The sequence below is a fragment of the Bombus impatiens genome, unplaced genomic scaffold (assembly GCF_000188095.3).
Source record: "Bombus impatiens unplaced genomic scaffold, BIMP_2.2 scf_0481, whole genome shotgun sequence".
In the NCBI taxonomy this organism is placed as follows: domain Eukaryota; kingdom Metazoa; phylum Arthropoda; class Insecta; order Hymenoptera; family Apidae; genus Bombus; species Bombus impatiens.
Window position 1 is genome coordinate 389,387 of NT_176900.1, and position 19,706 is coordinate 409,092.

The 19,706-nt window shown below is 26.7% G+C and overlaps 4 protein-coding genes across 19 annotated transcripts in view; 3 read left to right on the forward strand and 1 right to left on the reverse strand.

Annotated features, from left to right (window-relative positions):
• LOC100744974 (spondin-1) overlaps positions 1 to 2,880 on the forward strand; it is a 33,208-nt gene extending 30,328 nt beyond the window's left edge. For 5 of the 7 annotated variants that reach the window (XM_012387683.3, XM_012387684.3, XM_033321707.1 and 2 more), the window contains 6 exons: positions 197 to 364; positions 710 to 832; positions 1,118 to 1,266; positions 1,411 to 1,489; positions 1,575 to 1,643; positions 1,778 to 2,880. In XM_012387683.3, the coding sequence (XP_012243106.1) occupies positions 197 to 364; positions 710 to 832; positions 1,118 to 1,266; positions 1,411 to 1,489; positions 1,575 to 1,643; positions 1,778 to 1,953 (764 nt within the window). In that variant the 3' untranslated portion in view covers positions 1,954 to 2,880. Of the gene's footprint in view, positions 1 to 196; positions 365 to 709; positions 833 to 1,117; positions 1,267 to 1,410; positions 1,490 to 1,574; positions 1,644 to 1,777 lie in introns of those variants that run through there. The other 2 variants (XM_012387685.3, XM_012387686.3) reach the window with 2 other exon arrangements.
• Positions 2,881 to 4,139: 1,259 nt separating this feature from the next.
• LOC100747101 lies at positions 4,140 to 6,897 on the reverse strand. 4 transcript variants are annotated; one of them, XM_003490907.4, is made up of 3 exons: positions 6,150 to 6,397; positions 5,399 to 5,944; positions 4,140 to 5,253 (listed from the first exon to the last, which is right to left on the reverse strand). In XM_003490907.4, exons 2-3 carry the CDS (start codon positions 5,882 to 5,884, stop codon positions 5,110 to 5,112), a joined length of 630 nt encoding a protein of 209 aa, XP_003490955.3. In that variant the 5' UTR covers positions 5,885 to 5,944; positions 6,150 to 6,397; the 3' UTR covers positions 4,140 to 5,109. The 4 variants fall into 4 exon arrangements, with proteins under 4 accessions (XP_003490955.3, XP_033177601.1, XP_024224610.1 ...); XM_033321710.1 differs by having other exon boundaries at positions 6,049 to 6,210; XM_024368842.2 differs by lacking the exon at positions 6,150 to 6,397 and adding an exon at positions 6,767 to 6,897 and having other exon boundaries at positions 4,236 to 5,253.
• Positions 6,898 to 6,956: 59 nt separating this feature from the next.
• On the forward strand, positions 6,957 to 13,967 carry LOC100744694 (UPF0518 protein AAEL005291). Of its 4 annotated transcripts, XM_012387680.3 has the most exons (13): positions 6,957 to 7,348; positions 7,507 to 7,718; positions 7,835 to 8,086; positions 8,175 to 8,325; positions 8,502 to 8,747; positions 9,450 to 9,497; positions 10,309 to 10,476; positions 10,587 to 11,864; positions 11,949 to 12,147; positions 12,268 to 12,279; positions 12,360 to 12,516; positions 12,655 to 12,820; positions 12,898 to 13,967. In XM_012387680.3, exons 1-12 carry the CDS (start codon positions 7,199 to 7,201, stop codon positions 12,815 to 12,817), a joined length of 3,036 nt encoding a protein of 1,011 aa, XP_012243103.1. In that variant the 5' UTR covers positions 6,957 to 7,198; the 3' UTR covers positions 12,818 to 12,820; positions 12,898 to 13,967. The 4 variants fall into 4 exon arrangements, with proteins under 4 accessions (XP_012243103.1, XP_012243102.1, XP_003490936.1 ...); XM_012387679.3 differs by lacking the exon at positions 12,898 to 13,967 and having other exon boundaries at positions 12,655 to 12,864; XM_003490888.4 differs by lacking the exons at positions 12,268 to 12,279; positions 12,898 to 13,967 and having other exon boundaries at positions 12,655 to 12,864.
• Positions 13,968 to 15,790: 1,823 nt separating this feature from the next.
• Positions 15,791 to 18,831, forward strand: LOC100745219 (RILP-like protein homolog). Of its 4 annotated transcripts, none has more exons than XM_012387688.3 (7): positions 15,791 to 15,812; positions 16,618 to 16,968; positions 17,096 to 17,237; positions 17,324 to 17,451; positions 17,629 to 17,999; positions 18,117 to 18,215; positions 18,282 to 18,831. In XM_012387688.3, the coding sequence occupies exons 2-7, from the start codon at positions 16,657 to 16,659 to the stop codon at positions 18,403 to 18,405; spliced, it is 1,176 nt and encodes a 391-aa protein (XP_012243111.1). In that variant the 5' UTR covers positions 15,791 to 15,812; positions 16,618 to 16,656; the 3' UTR covers positions 18,406 to 18,831. The 4 variants fall into 4 exon arrangements, with proteins under 4 accessions (XP_012243111.1, XP_003490939.1, XP_012243114.1 ...); XM_003490891.4 differs by lacking the exon at positions 15,791 to 15,812 and adding an exon at positions 15,843 to 16,179; XM_012387691.3 differs by lacking the exon at positions 15,791 to 15,812 and adding an exon at positions 15,843 to 16,179 and having other exon boundaries at positions 17,096 to 17,216.
• The last annotated feature ends 875 nt before the right edge of the window (positions 18,832 to 19,706 follow it).

Sequence of the window (19,706 nt, forward strand, 5' to 3'; positions counted from 1 at the left end):
GATACAAATTGTAAATCGAAGCAACACAAGCAGCAGAAGCGCGTAAAACAGAAACAAAGAGAAGCAATTAATCATGCAAATTTTCGTTATTTATAGAAGAAGCTAGTGAGAAAAGATTAAAGGGTAAATCGTAATAAAAATGATTTCAAAAATAAAGAAACAGAAAATTGTTAAGAGAATGTTGTACTGATTGCAGAATTTTGCAAGAAACCGAAGGAAGAAGGACGATGCAACGGCAACATCATTCGTTGGTATTTCGACAAAGAGAAGGGATGTAAATCGTTCAAGTATTCCGGCTGCGATGGAAATGAAAATAATTTTCCAACTGAACAAGATTGCAAAAAAGTTTGCGATAGCTATCAGAGTAAGTTTCCCTTCGTAATTCAGCCATCTCCTACATCTTTCTTTATTCAAAAATGCATCGACGATGGAGGAAGTAAAAGTTGTTCGGATGATAAGATAAAGTAATTTTGATACTATTGACATACTTTTGTATCATAAAAGTAACAATAACTCAACTCTAACAAAATTCATTGATTTTTAGTTCCTTTAAGGAAAGAAAACTATATATACTGTTCGAACGAACTCGTTTAGAGCTTCCGACGATTATCGAATATAGCAAATTTAATAATTCAAGTTTTGTGGCTTACGTTTTTTAACAAAATCTCCATTATTATTCTGTGCACGCTTGCTTATCAAAAAAATATAGAAGATTTAAGGACTAACTTATCGACTATGGCGAAAAACTATAAGGTATCCCTCAGCAGCGTTCTCAGCTATCACATACCTGCACAGGGGCAACGCAGTACGAAGACAAAGCGAGCACACCATGGTGATGCTACCTAACAAATTGCATTACTTCGTCTTGCAAATCGAATTACGAATCCCTTTGGCCCCAATTTCGAATATTATCAACAAAAAAAAAAGAAAGCCATAATTATGTTGCGTAATTTGATTGAAATTCAATATTTTTTGCTCGATATGTTGTTAAGCAGTTAATTGCTCGCTTATTATCAGTATAAACATTAACGCAATTTAGTGACATTCTACGTTTAACCTGCTTGGTTTATAAATGTTTTTTGCAATGTAGTAAACAATATGCAATATCTTCTTGCAGAGAAATTAAAGTTCAGAGGTATAGAAGCAGACAGTCAAATGAAATCGTCTTATAACGCGGAAGATGTCGACTGTCAGGTATCCGAATGGAGTAGTTGGTCTAAGTGTGCAGGATGTCGTGGATATAAAAATAGTACAAGAGAAATTAAGGTAAATAAATTTTTATAATCAGAAGGAAAATGAAAGTTAAATGTTCTTTTTACTTCATTCGATGAAAAATTCGTACAAATCAATGTTTTCCATCTCCAACAGTTTCAAAAGCGTACGTAACTTCGTTTAATTTGAATAATACAGGTACCACATAGAGGTAAAGGTAAACGATGTCCAACAAAATTACATCGTAAAAGAAAATGTCGTAAAGATCCATTGTGTTGTAAGTACAATGAAGATAAAATAATTTAATCTAATTTAACATGTACTAACTACAGAAACTGTTTAAATAAAAGTAAAATCCGTAGCCTTGCAAGCTGATGTTCCAAGACGACGTATATACCGTGACCAAAGTTTGAAGGTAGAAGAAAATCAAAGTGAGTTTTGATTAATAAACATATTTTTTTAATATTCCATTGTTAAGGTCGTAGAATTAATGATACGGTTACCAGACACAACTACTATCTCTGAGAAAATTTTTAAATCTTAATGCGATTATTGATGAAATTAGTTTCAGTTGACTGTAAAACGACACAGTGGTCTAGATGGTCACGTTGTACAGCCACTTGTGGAGAAACAGCACAACACAGGACAAGAATGGTCAAAGTTCAACCTTTCGGTCCAAGAGGCAAACTTTGCCCTTCTCTGGTAGAGTACAGAAAATGTTATACAGGGAAATGTCCATAATAATGTTCATCCATACTTTTTACATATCCATTTTTTATTTTATTTCTTTGTCTTTAAATGCATTTGAATCTGAAATTTTATTTATGTATCATTAAATCAAGCATAATAGAGATTTGACATGAAATAGAGTTTTTGCAATTATAATACATAATAAAATATTACAATCTCTTGACGTGATATATTTTCCAAAAATTTATGGTACTATAAATAAGAACCGACAATCAATACCTATTAGATATCACCTGATTATATTATATGTTACAATATTAGTTTTGAGGATGCTTGATGCATTGATACATAATATTTTAAAATCGAATTTGTTTAATTTTTTATCGCTTTTATTGCAAGATTTAAAATAAAAAAGTGTTCAAAACCGAAATTATATTCTGATAAACATGTTGGAAGGTATATATGAATTAGCAGTAAATCAAATATGCATCGAAAAAATTCCTTTATTTATTGATAAATAGAAGATATTTATGATAAATATTAAAATCAAATTATTGTAATACAACGCACATAATATCGTGCTACAATTCTTGTCTACCTTTTGTTTTAATTCTTTTCAGTTATTCAATATTGAAAAATAATAACAAATCGCTATAAACTACATATATGGAATACTTCATATATTATGCATATGTGATATGAGTAATTGTAATATATAATTACACATATATTGCATATGAGTTTACATATAGTAAGTAATTCTTTCAGTCAAAAAAACCGCATTCCAATTATTCATAAAAAATATGTTCAAAAAAACAAATACAAAAAGAAAAAATACAATTTATGCGAAAAAATATGTAGTAAATCGATATTTAAATTATTATTAAAAAATGTACCGTTTTTCAAATATTTTAAAAGCCAATCTATGTATAGTAGCAATAAATATGTTTATCTGTACAAGTATTATTATAAAATATATATTTGTGGCATTTATCATATAATATTTAAGAAAATATAGATCTCAGTTTAAGGTCGAAAATTTCAATTAGTGTTTATTAAAATTATATGTTTAAGATGTAAGTAAAACTAATTGGGCAAATACTATCAACATGGAGAAAATATTTATAAATGAGGAGTGTAATAATAATTTTTACATATATGCTATTATTCAAAAGCTTAATCCAATATTATTTCCAAGTAAAGTAAATGTAATACATAATATTTATATTTCAAATAATCGTAGTAGTTAGTCAATTTTTATTGATTTTACACAATTTGTTAATCGTAATCTTTTCCTTTCTTTCTCATCTTAGCATACTGTAATTAATCTTAAGGATAAGAGTATATATGTCACATATCGCTAGATAGTAATAAGTCATTATTAAACAAGACACAGTCAAGTTACTATATTCACTTACAATGTATATCTGACAATAATGATACTAATGATACTATATATATGTCGGAGATGGAAGGACAGCGGGATTGCCGTCGAGAATGCTGGGAACACCCCCAATACCATAATCAAGATTTGTATGTTTAAGCAATAAAAATAAGAAAATAACTTTTAATGTTCCAACCGGGCTTTATGACGACGGGTTCGGGTTTAGGGTGACCTAACGGGTCACTGGACGTAGCCACGGGCACGGGAGGGACGCGTACCTGACAGAGGTACGGAATGATTATATGACTCTCCTTGAAAACAAGGATTAACCCCAGAAGTGGGGACAGGAATATATAAGGACAGTCTCATTAGGATGGAGAGAGTGTTTGTTAGTGAGTCGCTGTACGAAGTGCGGACCGAGTTATCGAGAAGTTACCCGATCCGATTATTACACTGATACTTGCCATCCCGTGTGCCGTGGATTCGTCAACAAATCCGGAGCCATCGTCATTTGCGTCGGGAGTAGCTAATCGTCGTGAGTAACCGCGCTGAGTGTAACAACCACCTTATCACAATAAATCGCACCCGTATCGTACCGCATCCATGGCTAATTCCCGAGGAAATACCTCGGCCGCCCCCAACCTTACACCCGATGACACTCCGACATGTATATAATGTAGTATTAAATGAAATTCAAAACTGTTCTCTCCTATATAATATGAATATAGTTACCAATATATTAATAACATTGTTCAACACTGAATTATGATCTGCCATATCCACTAGATGATCAAACTATTCTATTTTAAAACGAATTCGGAAGTAGAATTGCTATGTCGCCCTCAAACTTTTAAAAAGTGCAAGTTTTTGTTGCGACGAAACACACGATTTTCCGCCCCATGGCGCCATTGCTCATGCGATCCGATGAATTCACTTTTTATACGCAAAATGTTCGATTTTTTTCATATATGTATGTATTCTTAGACACTATATAATAGCAAAATTATAAAGAACTTCTCAGACAATATTATGTACCGATACGATTACATATAGCTGCGATATCGACGAGTTAGGCAAGCAATAGCCGTTTGGCGGCAAAATACCGTGTATATCTTCCTAAAGTTCAATGATAATACCCAATCATTTAAAACTACTAAATTTAATAACTTTTATATCGATATGATATTAATATAAGTGAGATAAGATATCGATATAGTTTTCATCACTTTTAATCAAATTCTTGCAAAAACTCGTGTTCTTAAAATACTGAAAGTGACAAAACAATCCCGCTTTCTTCTTCTTCTGGATTCGTATTTGAAATGAGACTCTCTGTATAATCTAAAAGGATCACTTAATAAATATCCTAAATTCGAGAAAGTTCTGGTTTCTTAGGCAGTATAATTGATGTTAATAATACATTTTACTATAAGCATAATATTTTATTTTATTGAATAGTTAAGTACTGTTACAGTATGTTTTACTATATATATAATATATAGTGTAATATATATATATGTAAGAAACCATTTTGATTTGAAAATCAGTAGTTTTGAATCTCATTTTAGTATTAAAGATGTAAAATATTCTAATTCTATACATAAAATTATTGTCCATTTTGTTGTCCAATACTTTGAACTGCATAATTGAGAATTACTATATTATATATTTTAACTTGTCCTATGTACATAGTATTCATTTATGTTACACAATTTTACAAGACAAATCCATATATGATACAATAATTTTTAATTTATCATTTATTAGAATATACTGTCATATAAAATTATGAAGGATTTTATTAATTTTCCCACTTTTTCAGTACATTACTTATCATTAACATCTTCATTTGAAGAAATATTTCCATCTTTTAATAAAGGAGTATATACAAGTATAGTATCATCTTTTCTCTTCTGTGTTTCTAAGATAATTCCCTGTATCTTTTGTTTCACTTCTTCTATCACCTCTTCCTATAAAATTAACGATATTGTACTAAAGCCGAATACCAATTAAATTTCTAAATTAATACAATTTAACTTATTATTAATAATTCAAATATTTTGAATACAAGCTCTTATAAACAACAAAGATAGTTGCAATTAATGCTTTCCTTACTTGAAGCCCCTTAGAGTGGGAAAAAAGTATTTTAGCCTTATAATTTCTTTTTAACGTTTTGTTAATATTATTAATTTTTATATTTAAATCATAATTCGTAATATTCTGTTTTATAGTAAATAGCTTAGCAGACTTTATCTTCTGTCCATTTTTATGTGTTTCTGCTACATCGCTTGTAATCTTGCCAATCTTTGAAAAATGTTCAAGTTCATAAACACTTCTACCACTTTTAGATGTATTTGATACATGTATTAACTCAAGATTTCGCCTTTTAGCTAATTTTTCTGCGTCCTCTAATGAAATAACAGAAATAGATTTATCTGTATGTATAAGTGTAATTTTGGGAATCCTTTGAGTCTTTCTTTTCTTTTCCTTCCTGTCTGCATCATCCATAAAACTTTTGCTAAAATTTTGAACATACTGATTTACGTTACTGTTATTCTTAATTAAAAACAATCTAATTGATTTAAATAGAAATTTGGACATTTCTGACGATATACTTAGCAATATTCCTTACAAATAAGACAGACATAAAGTTATTCAGTACTGAAACAGAATAAAAGATTGAGGTTAAGTTACAATTAACGTACAAAAACAGTTAAATTTAAGTAACATGCTAACTATAGAATAATTAACAAAATAATTCTAACATCTCGTTTATTTTTCAGTTTTATTCCTTTATATCGGAGATAATAAAATTAAAGCTTTTTAAGTCATAAAACTGTTAATCTTTTAAATATACAATGCCTACGGTTTTCATTGTGATTGTGACATAGTTATGTGACCATATTGTTTTTTAAATTTTCGAGAATTTTTGTTTCTTTTTAATAAAATTAATTTCATATTTTACTTCATACTTTAATTATTTTCATATTTTTTAATATATCCAGATTCTATGCATATTAACATTTAAAATTCGTGACAGCTATAACATTAAATTGACCATATATCATTCTAATACAGAGTAGAAACTGTGAATATTAATATATTGCATTTCTTTGTCATAATGTAAAATGAATATACTATCTTCTTTGGTTAAATTAAACAATATCTTATTTACATATATTTATTTACACACATCTGTCATATTACTATGTTCGAGGTTTAATTCTTTATACTTAATAAAGCTTAAATATGTAAGTACATCGTTTTATTTTAATTAATATCTATATTTTAATCGTTATATAATATATAAGTCGAATAGAAATTTTTTATTATATTTTATAAGATTTTATAATGAAAATCACTATCTTGGGGAGATATATAAAGATTCCTGATTTCTTTTTATATAATACAAATTTTCGAAATGGTTCTAAAATGCAAACTGGACAAAACGCATTGCATTGCGAAGTATAAACATGGACGTACCTCAAATGAATGTGGAAAAAATGGGAAAAATGAAAAAAAGTTAAAATTAATCTCTAAACCTTAGTTGAATAAATATGGCGATTTCTTAATGGGCTAACATAATAATACAGGAGTGATTAGTTGCTGGTTATCAAACATACAAAATATTTGACATAATATAACGCTGACACGCGTTAGCAAAGTATTTGTAATGCGCAAGTCGCACAATAAATATGCAGTTTGTATTATCACTGTGTCCTTGCTGCGTAGATGGGCGATTATCTCAATAAGTAGGACAATTTTGACAGAAAAACTTGGTTAGTCGAAACTGAGGAAGATAGACGAATACTTTATTTTTATGCCAGTTAGTAATATGAGAGATTTCGAAGAGAAAGGATGCGTGAAATCAGGTTTCTGATGAACGTGGAAGTAAATAAAATATAGACCGAAAAAATGAGCTGGTTACGAAGTAGCCCCTTGAGAACTAGTTTCACTAAGCAACGTTCAAGAGATTCTCCGCCAAAAGATGCTGACCCGTCAGCATGCTATGACAGTTTTTGTAAACATTGGCAACAAGCGTACGAAATCATTTTACGCACATCTGTAAGTTCAATTTTTAAAGCATAGCATTTATAGTTAAAAAAAGTAAAGATTCGAAAGTTTTTCAAACGATTTTTGTAACTGTAGTATTTTCCGCTTTTTGATATTATGGTAATAAATTAGAAAGGATTGTAATTAAGTTTTTTATTATATTTGTACAGCCGCCGAAAGGAATATGTAATCAAGATGATGTTCTTGGAGTTGTTAATCATGTAGATCAGATGGTAACTCTTTTAGTTTTAGAATTACGTGATTTTAACTTTTACAATAACTATCGACAATCTACAACAGCAACACACTCTCCTTGTTTGGAGCATTTATTAAGTGAAAACCTCCTTGTTAAACTTTACGATTGGAATAAACATAGTGGAAGGTAGAAGTCCTTTGATTAAAAATGATAAAAATTTGTGTTTTCACATTATTAATATACAAATAATATTGTATGTTATAATATATGTATTGTATGTTGTATCGTATGTAATTTTGCAGATTTAATAATGCTGTTCGTTTAGAACAATTAAAACTATATGAACTTTTAGTATCACATAGTGGTACTCTTCTTGCCCATGAACCAGTTGCCAGACCATTGTTACGATTACTTGAAGATTGTGCAAATGATATTATGCCATTAGAAGTAGAAGAAAAATTAGTAGTGTTATTAAATCAATTATGTGTTGCTTTGATGCAAAACATGGCATTACTTGACTTATTTTTTCATCCAACAGCAATAGGAAAAAACAAGTTAGTAGAATATTTCAAACATATTTCTACACAACATTATGCGTATATTGCATAATGTATATTTAATGATATACGTTAATTTTTCTAGATTTATTATTTTTACATTACTGATACCATATGTGCACAGAGAAGGTGGAGTAGGACAACAAGCACGTGATTCCATGTTACTCTGTATGTCTCTCTCAAAAAAAAATGATGAAGTTGGCGTCTACATTGCTGATCATTCTAATATATGTCCTGTATGTAATCTTTGTAATAAATTAAATTTATGTAAAAAAAGAAAATAATGACTAGTAAGAGATAGTACTAATTGCGACAAGTTTCACATAAACATAATTTATAATTATTATGTATTCATATGCTATATTGTTATGTACCTAAGTACTAATGAAGTTTTTATTTATTTAATAATTAGGTATTAGCTACAGGGTTAAGCGGGCTATATTCATTGTTACCAAGGAAATTAGATATTGAAACAGATGATTGGCATCGGTTAACACCAGATGATGTTAATGATTTACCAGCATTGATGCACTTAATGAATTCTTTAGACTTTTGTAATGCTGTTGCACAAGTTGCACATCCTTTGGTACAAAAACAGTTACTTGAATTTTTATATCATGGCTTTTTGGTACCTGTAATGGGACCAGCTTTGTTACAGGTGAATATAATATACACACATATATATCTTATTATTTATTTAAAATGAAAACATCTGCTTACATTTTAATTTAGATGAAATGCATCATTCTGCAAATGGCTTATAAACTTATATTAGAAATTTAAATATGTGTATTTATTTTATGATTATAATAGATAATTATTGCATACCTTTTTTGTTTATAATATATTGCAATATCTTTCTTACTTTACATGTATGTGTGGTGAAAGAAGGTACTTGCAACTTGTTTATTTGAAAATAGAATATGGTTAGTAAATTGTTATTATTAAACATACATATATACAATACTTCCTCTCTCTTTTTCATAAATTAATTTTTTTTAAATATTGAAATATGCTAATGACATGACTTTTTCCTGGTTTTACTCAATTTTATAATGATTTCAATTATTTCATCTTATTTTAATATCCTGCTTAGTTATTTAAAAACATTAAATGCATAATAATTGGTAATTGGAATTGTACGTAAAGTTTATTAATATTTCCTGTTTAATAGATTCTTATAGGTACATATAGATATGTTATTAAATGCATATAACATTGTCAATGTGGTGATGGTAAATGTAAATATTAATACCTAATACTAATTAAGTATTAATAATAATGCTAATATAAAGTTCGAATCATTTATGTTATGATATGGTTGTTGGTGGCTATCCGGTGACATGTTTATGGTGCTCAGGATTCTGTTGGTTTGACCATAAAACAGCTAGATGCACAAGAACATTGGGTTAGTACAAAACACTGCAGTTAGTGTAGTAAACTTGTTCAATTTTCTTAATATTAGTTTTAATACTTCTAGAAAGTTTTAATACCTTCTTAATATTATGTGATTTTTATTATATAGATAATAATATAATATTAGTGCAGGCTTAAGCTTTTACTGACATTCTATACTTACAAATAGTTACAATAAACATTTAATATATAAAGCTTTTATAAACGACTTATAAACCATATGAATTATATTATAAAGTATACCTAAAACCTTATGTTTAATGACTTTACATAAAATACTTGAAATATATCTTATTCATAAAATTTATATTTTTTATACATAAATTTTCCAAATTACAGTGATTAAATTTCTCAAATTTAAATATATTATGCTTTTTATGCTTTTGTTTTCTGTCTTTGTTTCATGTTTTATGCTTTATGCTTTATTTGTTTTCCTAATAAAAATATGTAGTTTGAAACTATTTTAAATTAATATTAGTGTGAGTTTGTTTAACTATTTTTGAAGTTTTTGTGTGTTTTAGATAATGTTTATCTATAAATGCTAATATCCTTCTTTTACCACAAAATAAAATTTGAATATTAAAATCTAGACATATCAAATAGAATTGTAGCAGTTTTATTAATAATTGCTTATTCATGAATTATAAATTCTTAATGACACACACATTTTAAAAAGTTCTTAAAGATTATTAATCGTTAATTGTTTAAAATTATTATTTAATTTTTAGTTAAATTATGATAAAGTATATATATATATATATATATATGCAAAATTATAGGTAAGTAATTTTCTAATATTACAGACAACAGTGGATGAATTAGTTGCAGCCACAGCTTATTTTGATTTATTTCTTCGTTCTGTAACTGAACCTGGTCTCTTACGTTCGTTTGTTAGATTTTTACTCGAAGATAATTATGATGAATGCAGAATACTGGATAGCCTTATTCAAAGGATATCTTCTAGGTCACGGGTATATATTTTATTTTTATTACATATTACAAAAGATGACAATGTTAATAACTCTTAGTAAGTATAATAAGTAATAAAAGATCATAAAAATTTTTCAATTCCTTGTTTTAGTTATGTATAGTAACATTGGGACTATTTGAAACTTTGGTTAATTTAAATTGTGAAGACATTATGCTAGAATTATGTCTGGGTGCATTAAGTCCTTGTTCTCATGTAATGCTTTCCCAACGTAGAAGATTAAGAGATATAGATCCTTTTGGACGTGCAGCTGAAAAGTTTTTGTCTTTGACACCAAGTTGTTGCTCGCCATTTGCATCTATAAATTCTCAATTCAATTCTTTACCTAACAATACAACATATGAAAAATATTCAAATGCTACATCTGAATCTTTGAAGTCATTGCCAGCATCTATAAATTATGGCGTCAGATTATCAGACAGCCTTTATGGAAATTATCATGCTTATTTATGTGACGCTCGACAAAAAATAAGAGCTTGCCGAATTGCTTGTTCTACTTGGTCATATCAATACAATGGAGAATTACCAAAAGATAGTACTACAAGCAGTGCGACTACTTTAATAGATGACAATACATTATTAGATCAATCTCAGAAGAAAACTGAAACAAATAAAGCTTTATCATTAGAGATAGCAAAGCAACCAACGGTTTTTAATGAAATTATTGAAACCTCATCAATAGATAACATGCTAGTTAACATATCTTTGCTAGATGGGAAGGATTTAAATACAATAGAGAAAGAGTTAAAAATAGAATCCCTTGTGGCAACAGGTATAGAGTTATCATTAGAAGAACAAGCAAAATTAGATGCAGATATTGCTGAATTGTTAAACGAAGATATTGGAATATCAGATTCTGTTAAAGAAATGTCATTAATAGATAAAAAGGAATTTGATAGCAGTAATGACGATTCAAACACCACCATGAATTCACTTTTATCGTTAGGGGAAAGTAGCGGCTATGAAAGCTTCGCATTTAAAGGTTCATCGCAGTCAACTCCAGATAATGAGCCTAGCGAAGATCGAATAAGCGAACACGACGAAATAGAAATTGAATCAAACAAAGAACAAGGTATATTATCTCTTCATAGCATCATAGAATCAAGTTCAATTGCACCAGAAGAATTAACAGCGAATAAACAAAGTAAAGAAAATTACCGTCAAGATGTATTTAATGGACAACCGAATGTCGGTATATTTTTGGATGTTCTTTTACGAAAACTCGAATGTATGACAAGTAATAATTTATATGTTAATTTACATCTAACTGGTCTTATCAGCAGATTAGCAATATATCCACAACCTTTGTTACAATCATTTCTCTTAAATCATTCTCTAGTATTTCAACCTAGTATTAGATCACTTTTTCAGGTTTGTAATTATATACATATTTTTATTATGTACATATTCACAAATAGTGTATAAGATTATAAAAAAAACTTCATTTTTCATCAGGTACTTGCATCTTTAAAACATAAAATAGATCAATTTCTTTCACAACACAATAGTATAGATATATTGGTCGAACAAGCGCGACTCTTTTTAATTAACCGCGAGGATAAATTAGTAAATGCAAGAAAAAATGCATTAGAAGCTGCTGCTCATTCTGTATCCACTAAAAGAAATTCTTTGAGTGGGGAACCATTTTCAAGAGGTATAATTTTTCTGATTATTCAAATATTATTTATACTTCACTAATATATTTTATTGATGCAATATATAAGTATACATAAATATTATATTATTGCTTATAATTGCCATGCACTCCCGGAAGTGTTCAAACGATGTAGGTATAATAATTGCTTACAAATATAAATAATATATAAATATTATTTATATATTATATTCAAACAAATTACGTTTTAGGTGAAAATAAGAGATGGAGTTTAACATCATCTTTTACACAAATGCTTAGAAGATCAAGTGGCAGTTCTGGTCCAAGTAGTTTAAACAATACTGTTAATCAATCAACTGGTATATCTGAAAATCAATTAGAAGCTATTGGACATGGTTCTGGATATCGGTAAATATTTTATTATCATATCATTGATAGATTCACTAGTTAAAATTGTTAAAAAGATATGTTACAAATTTAACTAATATTATACAAACTTTCTTTTATAAAGATTATAATAATACTATAAAATTTTTCATCGATTAGGTATTATACAAAAACGTCCTGGGAATCTCCAAATGAAGTAAGTCCAGTACAAAATGTGGTGTTATGCGCAGTTGTATTAGACGAGTGGCTAAAAGAGTTAGCTGCGATTACACAAGAACATGCCATTATATCTCTTACAAATAATCTGGAGTTTAAAGTTTAATATGTAAGACGACTGAACACACAAATTAAAATTCAGTTAATAATATAGTAACTATTGAAAATATTCTTTCCTTCTTACAGGGTTTTAATAAAGTAATATGTGATATACATATACACACACTGCTAGACTTATACATAATACATCATATTATAGAATTTAAAATGTTTATGTAAAGTTATTGAAGAGAATGTAAAAATATTATACAGAATATTGCTATAAATATGAAAATAATAGTATCTTTTTCATTTTATAAATGTAGATAGACAAATTAGGGATTAGCTTAAAAAGTTATAGATTTATACATTTTTGTTGAAGTTATCCGTTTTAATCACTAGTTATATGAAAATTGTGTTAAGAGAAAATATATAGGAAGTTTTATTCAAAATAGGCCCTTCGTGAATATTAATTATTAATATTTAAGCAAAATCGGCCGAATCTTTTATAAAGACTGACATTTAGAGCAATTTCCTATACAATATACACATATTACATTATTAAACTATTTAATAACTTTTTATTGCATATGCTACAAACCGAATCAATTTATTTGAAATTATATTTAAATATATGTATATTAATCCAAGATCATAAATAGTTAAAAATATTTACATAAACAGAGGAAAGTGCCAAGTTATTATTTTAATACGCTACATAATATAATCAACACTTTGGAAATTGTTCCAAATGTATTTAAAATTTAAAAATCAAATTACTGTTATGACAAATTTATTTTAACAACAAGGAAAATATATTTGCATACTTATGAATTTTACATTGACTAACAACACGTAAGAATTACATAGCCTGTTTTTATTGTACTTAACTTAATATATAATTATAAAATCATAATTACCGAGTAATATATATCCACAAATATGATTTGAAAGTTTAGTAGCACAAAATATTATATACATAGAAATTTATATATTTTAAATTATGAATTTTTAAATATTGCTAGATGAAACTGTGCGTAAATTGAACACTATTCAATTCATCTATCTTGTAATAATTTTATCCTATATTTTAACTTCACTAACGTAATGTTAAATATAAAGTAAAAAGTATTTTATTATGTAGTTTTGTATTAATTATAATATACAAATATCAAATTTTTTGCAATATTTAAAGTGAAACATTAGTACAATATGTATGTTAATAACTGAAGAACTATTGATACTTGGCAATAATGTGATATTACTGCATGACTATAAAATATTAAATATATCAAAATTCAATTATTAAAATACAAAAATTATTCCAGCTCAATTTTTGTTAACAAGCATTAAAATTAGTATTAATATATGAGTGCAATTATTAAAAAATTATGGTAGTTAAGAAACAGTTAAATGACAATGAAATTGCAACATGATCACTGATTAAAATATTATTATATGTGTATTTTATTCATTACTAAAAATTAACATGTTTTTTGATTATTTTAAAATTCATATTTAGTATAAAATATTTACTGCAATGTGATATTAAACTAGATTATTGGAACTTTATTAAAGTATTCTAGTTTTATTTTTGTTTCAAATATTTAAATGAATATTAATTTAATAAAAAATTATTAACAGTTTAAACAAATGTGCTTCAAATGTTTGCATGTAATGCATGGTAGAATAATATTATTTTATATGACTACAAGTAATATCGAATTTGTAGCATTGTAATATTAGTAAATTAATAATTTAATAATTTCTTACATAAGAAATGTTTAAATGCAAATTTCATTATTAGCATACCTTATGTACCTTTATTGAAAACATGCAGTATTTTCAAACAATGTTATATGCTTGCCAACATATTGCAAATAATATAATGTAATATTTTTAATATTTTATCATTTAGTTCATTGTTATGTTTAAATTTGTTAATAAATCTACGTAATAAAGTAGTTTATAATAATCATTCAAGAATTTTCATAATTCAGAATTGCATATATAACTTCAATAGCATAATTTTAAATATTTAAGTTTATAATATTCTTTATCTTTGCATTTTTAATTATGTTGCTAATATTAAAAGTATATTAATAAAAAAAATTATGACAATAATTTAACTATATTTTATAATTATTTTATAAATAGATAAAATCAATTTAAATTTATATTTTTGCATTTCTGTTCTGTCTGCACTGAAGATGTTATATGTTGTTACAAACAATTTGTTATAATAAATTGTATAATTTACAAGTTTATAGTGGTCACCAAGAAAACTTTCATTTGTTATATATTGATTTTTGCTTGGTAAGATAGATATTACTAATGTCAGAATTTATATGCTATACAAAACTTAATATACATATGTTCAAATTTTGAAAATCTAATATCTTTATTACACAACGACTGTACACTGAAATTGTAATATAAAATAAAATATATATATATTATTGTATTACATAGAAAATGTTTTAATAAAAACTGATACCAAAAGATTAAATATACATATATAAATATATAGTACAATTTCTATGAAACAGAATTCTCATATACATACGTATATTTTTAAAACGTTGAAAAGATAAAATGGATATGAAATAATAGATCTTTGAATAATCTATAAAAACAAGAATTTTCGTTTTTAATTATTGTTACTATTATTATCTATTACTAATATTTATTCAATAATGATAAAATGCTCCCATTAAAAGTACATAATATAAGAATAAATACATTTTAAAATTAACTTTATTATTTTAAATAATAAATGAATTGTCATACATACATGTATTTAGTGTAAATAAAAATGACTTTGTGTTTTAACTATCTTTTAAATACTTAATCATTATTAGATCGCAAGAAGAATAAGATGAGTAATAAAAATCAATTCATTCAATATTTTATATGGAATTTTTTATAAACAATTTTTAAATTCTTATAAATTTCAACATATATACATATATATATATTGTTGTTGTTGACATAGTTATGTATACAAGTATCCTACTATTTTTTTAGAACAGAGCATCCAAAATTAACAATGTAGTTTACATGTAAGGTAAGGAATTAATCGATATTTTGCTTTACATTATTCAAATTACATTATATTCATAATACAAAAATACATATAAGTAAATACTTTTGAGTTATAGTTTCTCGGGAAAATATTATTATGAAAATGTTTAACTACTGAGCGATTCTGTTGCGTTCGATTGGAAATGTCCAATCATTGTATCGCTTTGATTAACACTCGCCGATAGATACAGTTTGCGAAAATCGCTGTACCAAAAAGAAGACTAGGCTTAATCCAGAATCACTAGATTGTCGATTTCAAACTTCTTTAATTTTTTCTTCTATTTCAATTTATTACTTCGAAAAGATACATACGGTGCTTGTGATGAAAATCGTCTATATGTACATGTACGTATATTAAAAGTGGAACCTCTGCAGTACTGCCATATAGCGCTAAATAGAATCTGATTGCAACTGTGCTTAATCGACATGATCTCGTACTTTCAGACACATTAATTGTTATCGATGTATATATTCTAATCGTTTATATTTTTGTATAACGAATATTATTTAAATTTCTTAACGCCAGGCCTAAATTAATATAAAAGTGTGTTATATTGAACGCAAATTATGATAATATTAAATTAATATTAATATTAATATTTTGTTACGTTCCATTGTATCTTTTTTAATTTCACTAATTGATCGTAACACATTTCGAGGTATTGAAATTTTTAAAAATAATTGTAATATTGAAATTAATTAATCATTGTATTAATATATTAAAACTAATATTAGTTAATAATTGACATAATTTCTGTTAAAATATATTATTGTATATTTCAGCAGCTTCACATATAATATACTTTGATATAAAAAGTATTCATGCCTTTTTGTTTGGGAAATTATACAACCCATAATATGGAGGAATATGCTGTAGTATCCGACATATCCGTTGTAGATGTTTATGATATTGCATCGGAAATAGGAAAAGAATGTGAAAAACTCATAGATTCATATGGAGTAGACTCTGTGACCAATCTTATGCCAAAAGTAATACATGCATTAGAATTATTGGAAAATCTTGCAACCAAAAATGAACGTGAAAATACTACAGTTCAAGAATTACAAGCAAAGATTTCACAACTAGAAAGTGATAAAATTGAAAAAGCTGAAGATAGGCAAAGATTTGAAAAGGTATTTTATTTTAAAAAATTCATAAATTCCACATATATACAGATGCATATGCATAGGTATTTGATAGATGAATATTTAGAACTTGCTCGTTTTCTTATTTATTCAGAAACATTTATTTATTATATAGGAACTGGAACAAATTGAAGAACATTGGCGTCAAGAATCTCGTGACCTAGTAGAAATGGTTACAAGGTTACAAGAAGAAAATAGACGATTATCAGAGGCTCTGCAAGAATCACGTAGTGATAGTCAGTACAGCAGTAAACAAAGTACTAACAACCTTATTCCTACTAACACGATGCTATAAATGTTCTATTGTATATATGTCTTATTAGTTACATGAATATATTTCCAGCTTTTACAGCTAGTCAAGAAGTTGATATTGCAGTATTGCAGCACTTAAGATCTATGATAGACAAACAAAGAGACCAAATTCGAGGAAGAGACAAAGAGCTGCTGCAAAAAAATACAGAAATAGAAAATGTAAATTGGTACTTATGTTCGTATGTAATTTGTGACTAATATAAATTGTGATTAAGTAATGCTTTTGTAAATGTAATATGTTTGATACTTTATAATTTCCTTAATTATCTGTTCTGCTTTTTTTTTAGATACTAATAATATATACTTTATTGTAAATTATTGTTCCGTTTTATACAGCTGACAGCACAGGTTGAAAAACTCGGAGTTGTCGGTCGAGAATTAAAGCGGAAACAGCGTCAGGCCCAAATGCAAGCACGTGGTTTAGTAGAGGAACGAGCAGACTTCTTAGCCCAATTGCAAGATCAAAATCGTGAATTGATAAATCTTCGTGCCCGCCTTGGTTTAGCAAAAAAAGAAAATGAAGACCTAAGTAAATTACAGGGTTGCCCAGATTTAACAAATAAGGCTATATATGATCTGGATGATCCTGACAGACCAAGGTTTACTACCGCCGAGTTGAAAGAAATTTTACATGAACGAAATGAATTGAAAGCTAGAGTATCAGATTTAGAAGATGAACTAGAATTATATCGACCAAAACCTGAAACGTACGTTTCACATATATACAGTAATTTGCCTTGCTCCGTAAATTATAATAAGATTTTTTCAGTACAATTTAATATTACAATATTTAAGAAATTATATTGTCTTTGATATTATTATAGGGTTGAGGATGATAAAGATGCTCCTGTTCAAGGCCCTCTTCCCTATGAACCAGATGATGCACCATGGAAAAAAACATCTGAATCTGGGATTCGTAAATTGTAAGTAACTCATACATGAAAAACTTAAGAATTCTAATATAACTAATAACATTGTCTACTTTCCAGTTTCCGGAAAATTTTCTCAGAGTCTAGCAGTAGTTTTTTAGTTGGTAGTAGCCCACGTCGAAGTCTTTCTAGTTTATCAAAAATGGCTCTCTCTGGAAACAGTACATATGATGAATCTATATAATGGTTTTTCAACGAATAATTTTTAAAATCCTACGAAGATTTATTGAACATAATGTCTTTGTGTTTATTCATAGTATTTTATATTCTAATAATGGTATCTAAATTGGTTTAATGAATTAAAAGTACGTAACTTATTTTTTTTGAGTTATTAATTACAACTATTAAATAACTAAGAAGATTTAATTATATGTGATTAAAAAGAATTAGACAAAAGCACGATTATTCATATATGTGCAACATTGCATTTATCAATTATTAAAATAATCTAAAACGAACTATATTTAAATATATGTTAACAATTGAATTGACGTGCCTCCAAAGTTAAAAATGTTGATAATGATGCATATGGTAGTGTCTTATTATTTCTATTGGTATTATATTTCATATAATATAAGTAACGATATAAAATATAATATTCTAGACAAAGTTATACAATCTCTTTAACTTGTATAAAAATGATGCAGTAGCATTTTTCTTTATTATATATTTATAGTTAACACAAAACAAATGTTTTTAGATACAAAAAGGTTCAGTTTTATCTTGTTAGAATATGATAATTTCTTTTGCATTTAATACATAATAGTTACAAGTACATGAAATTCCAAAAGTACTGATATATCTTTATCAATATAGGCTATTTAACGTTATAATAAATATAAAAATTGTATAATTACATAAAAAATAATTATTGTTTTTTAAAGTATTTATATTTGTATATCTTCGTTTTTTTTTCAAAAATTTTTATGTCCGAGTATAATTTAAAATATTAAATTAAAATAAGTATTCTTTTAACTAAAATTTGGCTACATATAAACAAGTATATATATTTTTTCTATAGTTTTAGTAAGAATTTGGATATTATATTATGTGTTTACATTTTTTATAATTTGTGTGCCATTAAATGTCAGTGTGAAAATAAAGGCAAATATTATACTTATATAGATTGTAAATACTATTTGAAAATCATAAACGTAGATATATTTAATATAATATATATAAAGATATTAATTATATATATATATAAAATTACACAAGAAATAATAATAGTAGTGTTAATGTGAAAATATGCAGTCACGTAAAATGAAGTTCACATTCAACCAATAAAACATATTGATAATAGTCATTCTTGTTAAATTGATATATAAATTAAAATTATAAAAAAGAAATAAAAATATAGTTCTCACTCCCAATTTCAATAATCTCAGGAGAAACCTGTAAAAATATTATTTATAAATATTCTGAGTTTAAAATTTAAAATTTCTACACCAGTATGTATATTGTCATATGAAAATATAATTATTA

Excerpts from the sequence above, each read along its gene's own strand:
- LOC100744694 (XM_012387680.3), top strand. The coding sequence starts at position 7,199 with ATGAGCTGGTTACGAAGTAGCCCCTTGAGAACTAGTTTCACTAAGCAA. Across the intron at positions 8,087-8,174 it reads ACAGCAATAGGAAAAAACAA|ATTTATTATTTTTACATTAC; the intron begins GTTAGTAGAATA and ends TAATTTTTCTAG. Across the intron at positions 11,865-11,948 it reads GTATTAGATCACTTTTTCAG|GTACTTGCATCTTTAAAACA; the intron begins GTTTGTAATTAT and ends ATTTTTCATCAG.
- LOC100745219 (XM_012387688.3), top strand. The coding sequence starts at position 16,657 with ATGCCTTTTTGTTTGGGAAATTATACAACCCATAATATGGAGGAATAT. Across the intron at positions 16,969-17,095 it reads ATAGGCAAAGATTTGAAAAG|GAACTGGAACAAATTGAAGA; the intron begins GTATTTTATTTT and ends TTTATTATATAG. Across the intron at positions 18,216-18,281 it reads GAATCTGGGATTCGTAAATT|TTTCCGGAAAATTTTCTCAG; the intron begins GTAAGTAACTCA and ends TCTACTTTCCAG.
- LOC100747101 (XM_003490907.4), bottom strand. The coding sequence starts at position 5,884 with ATGTCCAAATTTCTATTTAAATCAATTAGATTGTTTTTAATTAAGAAT. Across the intron at positions 5,254-5,398 it reads CCCACTCTAAGGGGCTTCAA|GAAGAGGTGATAGAAGAAGT; the intron begins GTAAGGAAAGCA and ends TTAATTTTATAG.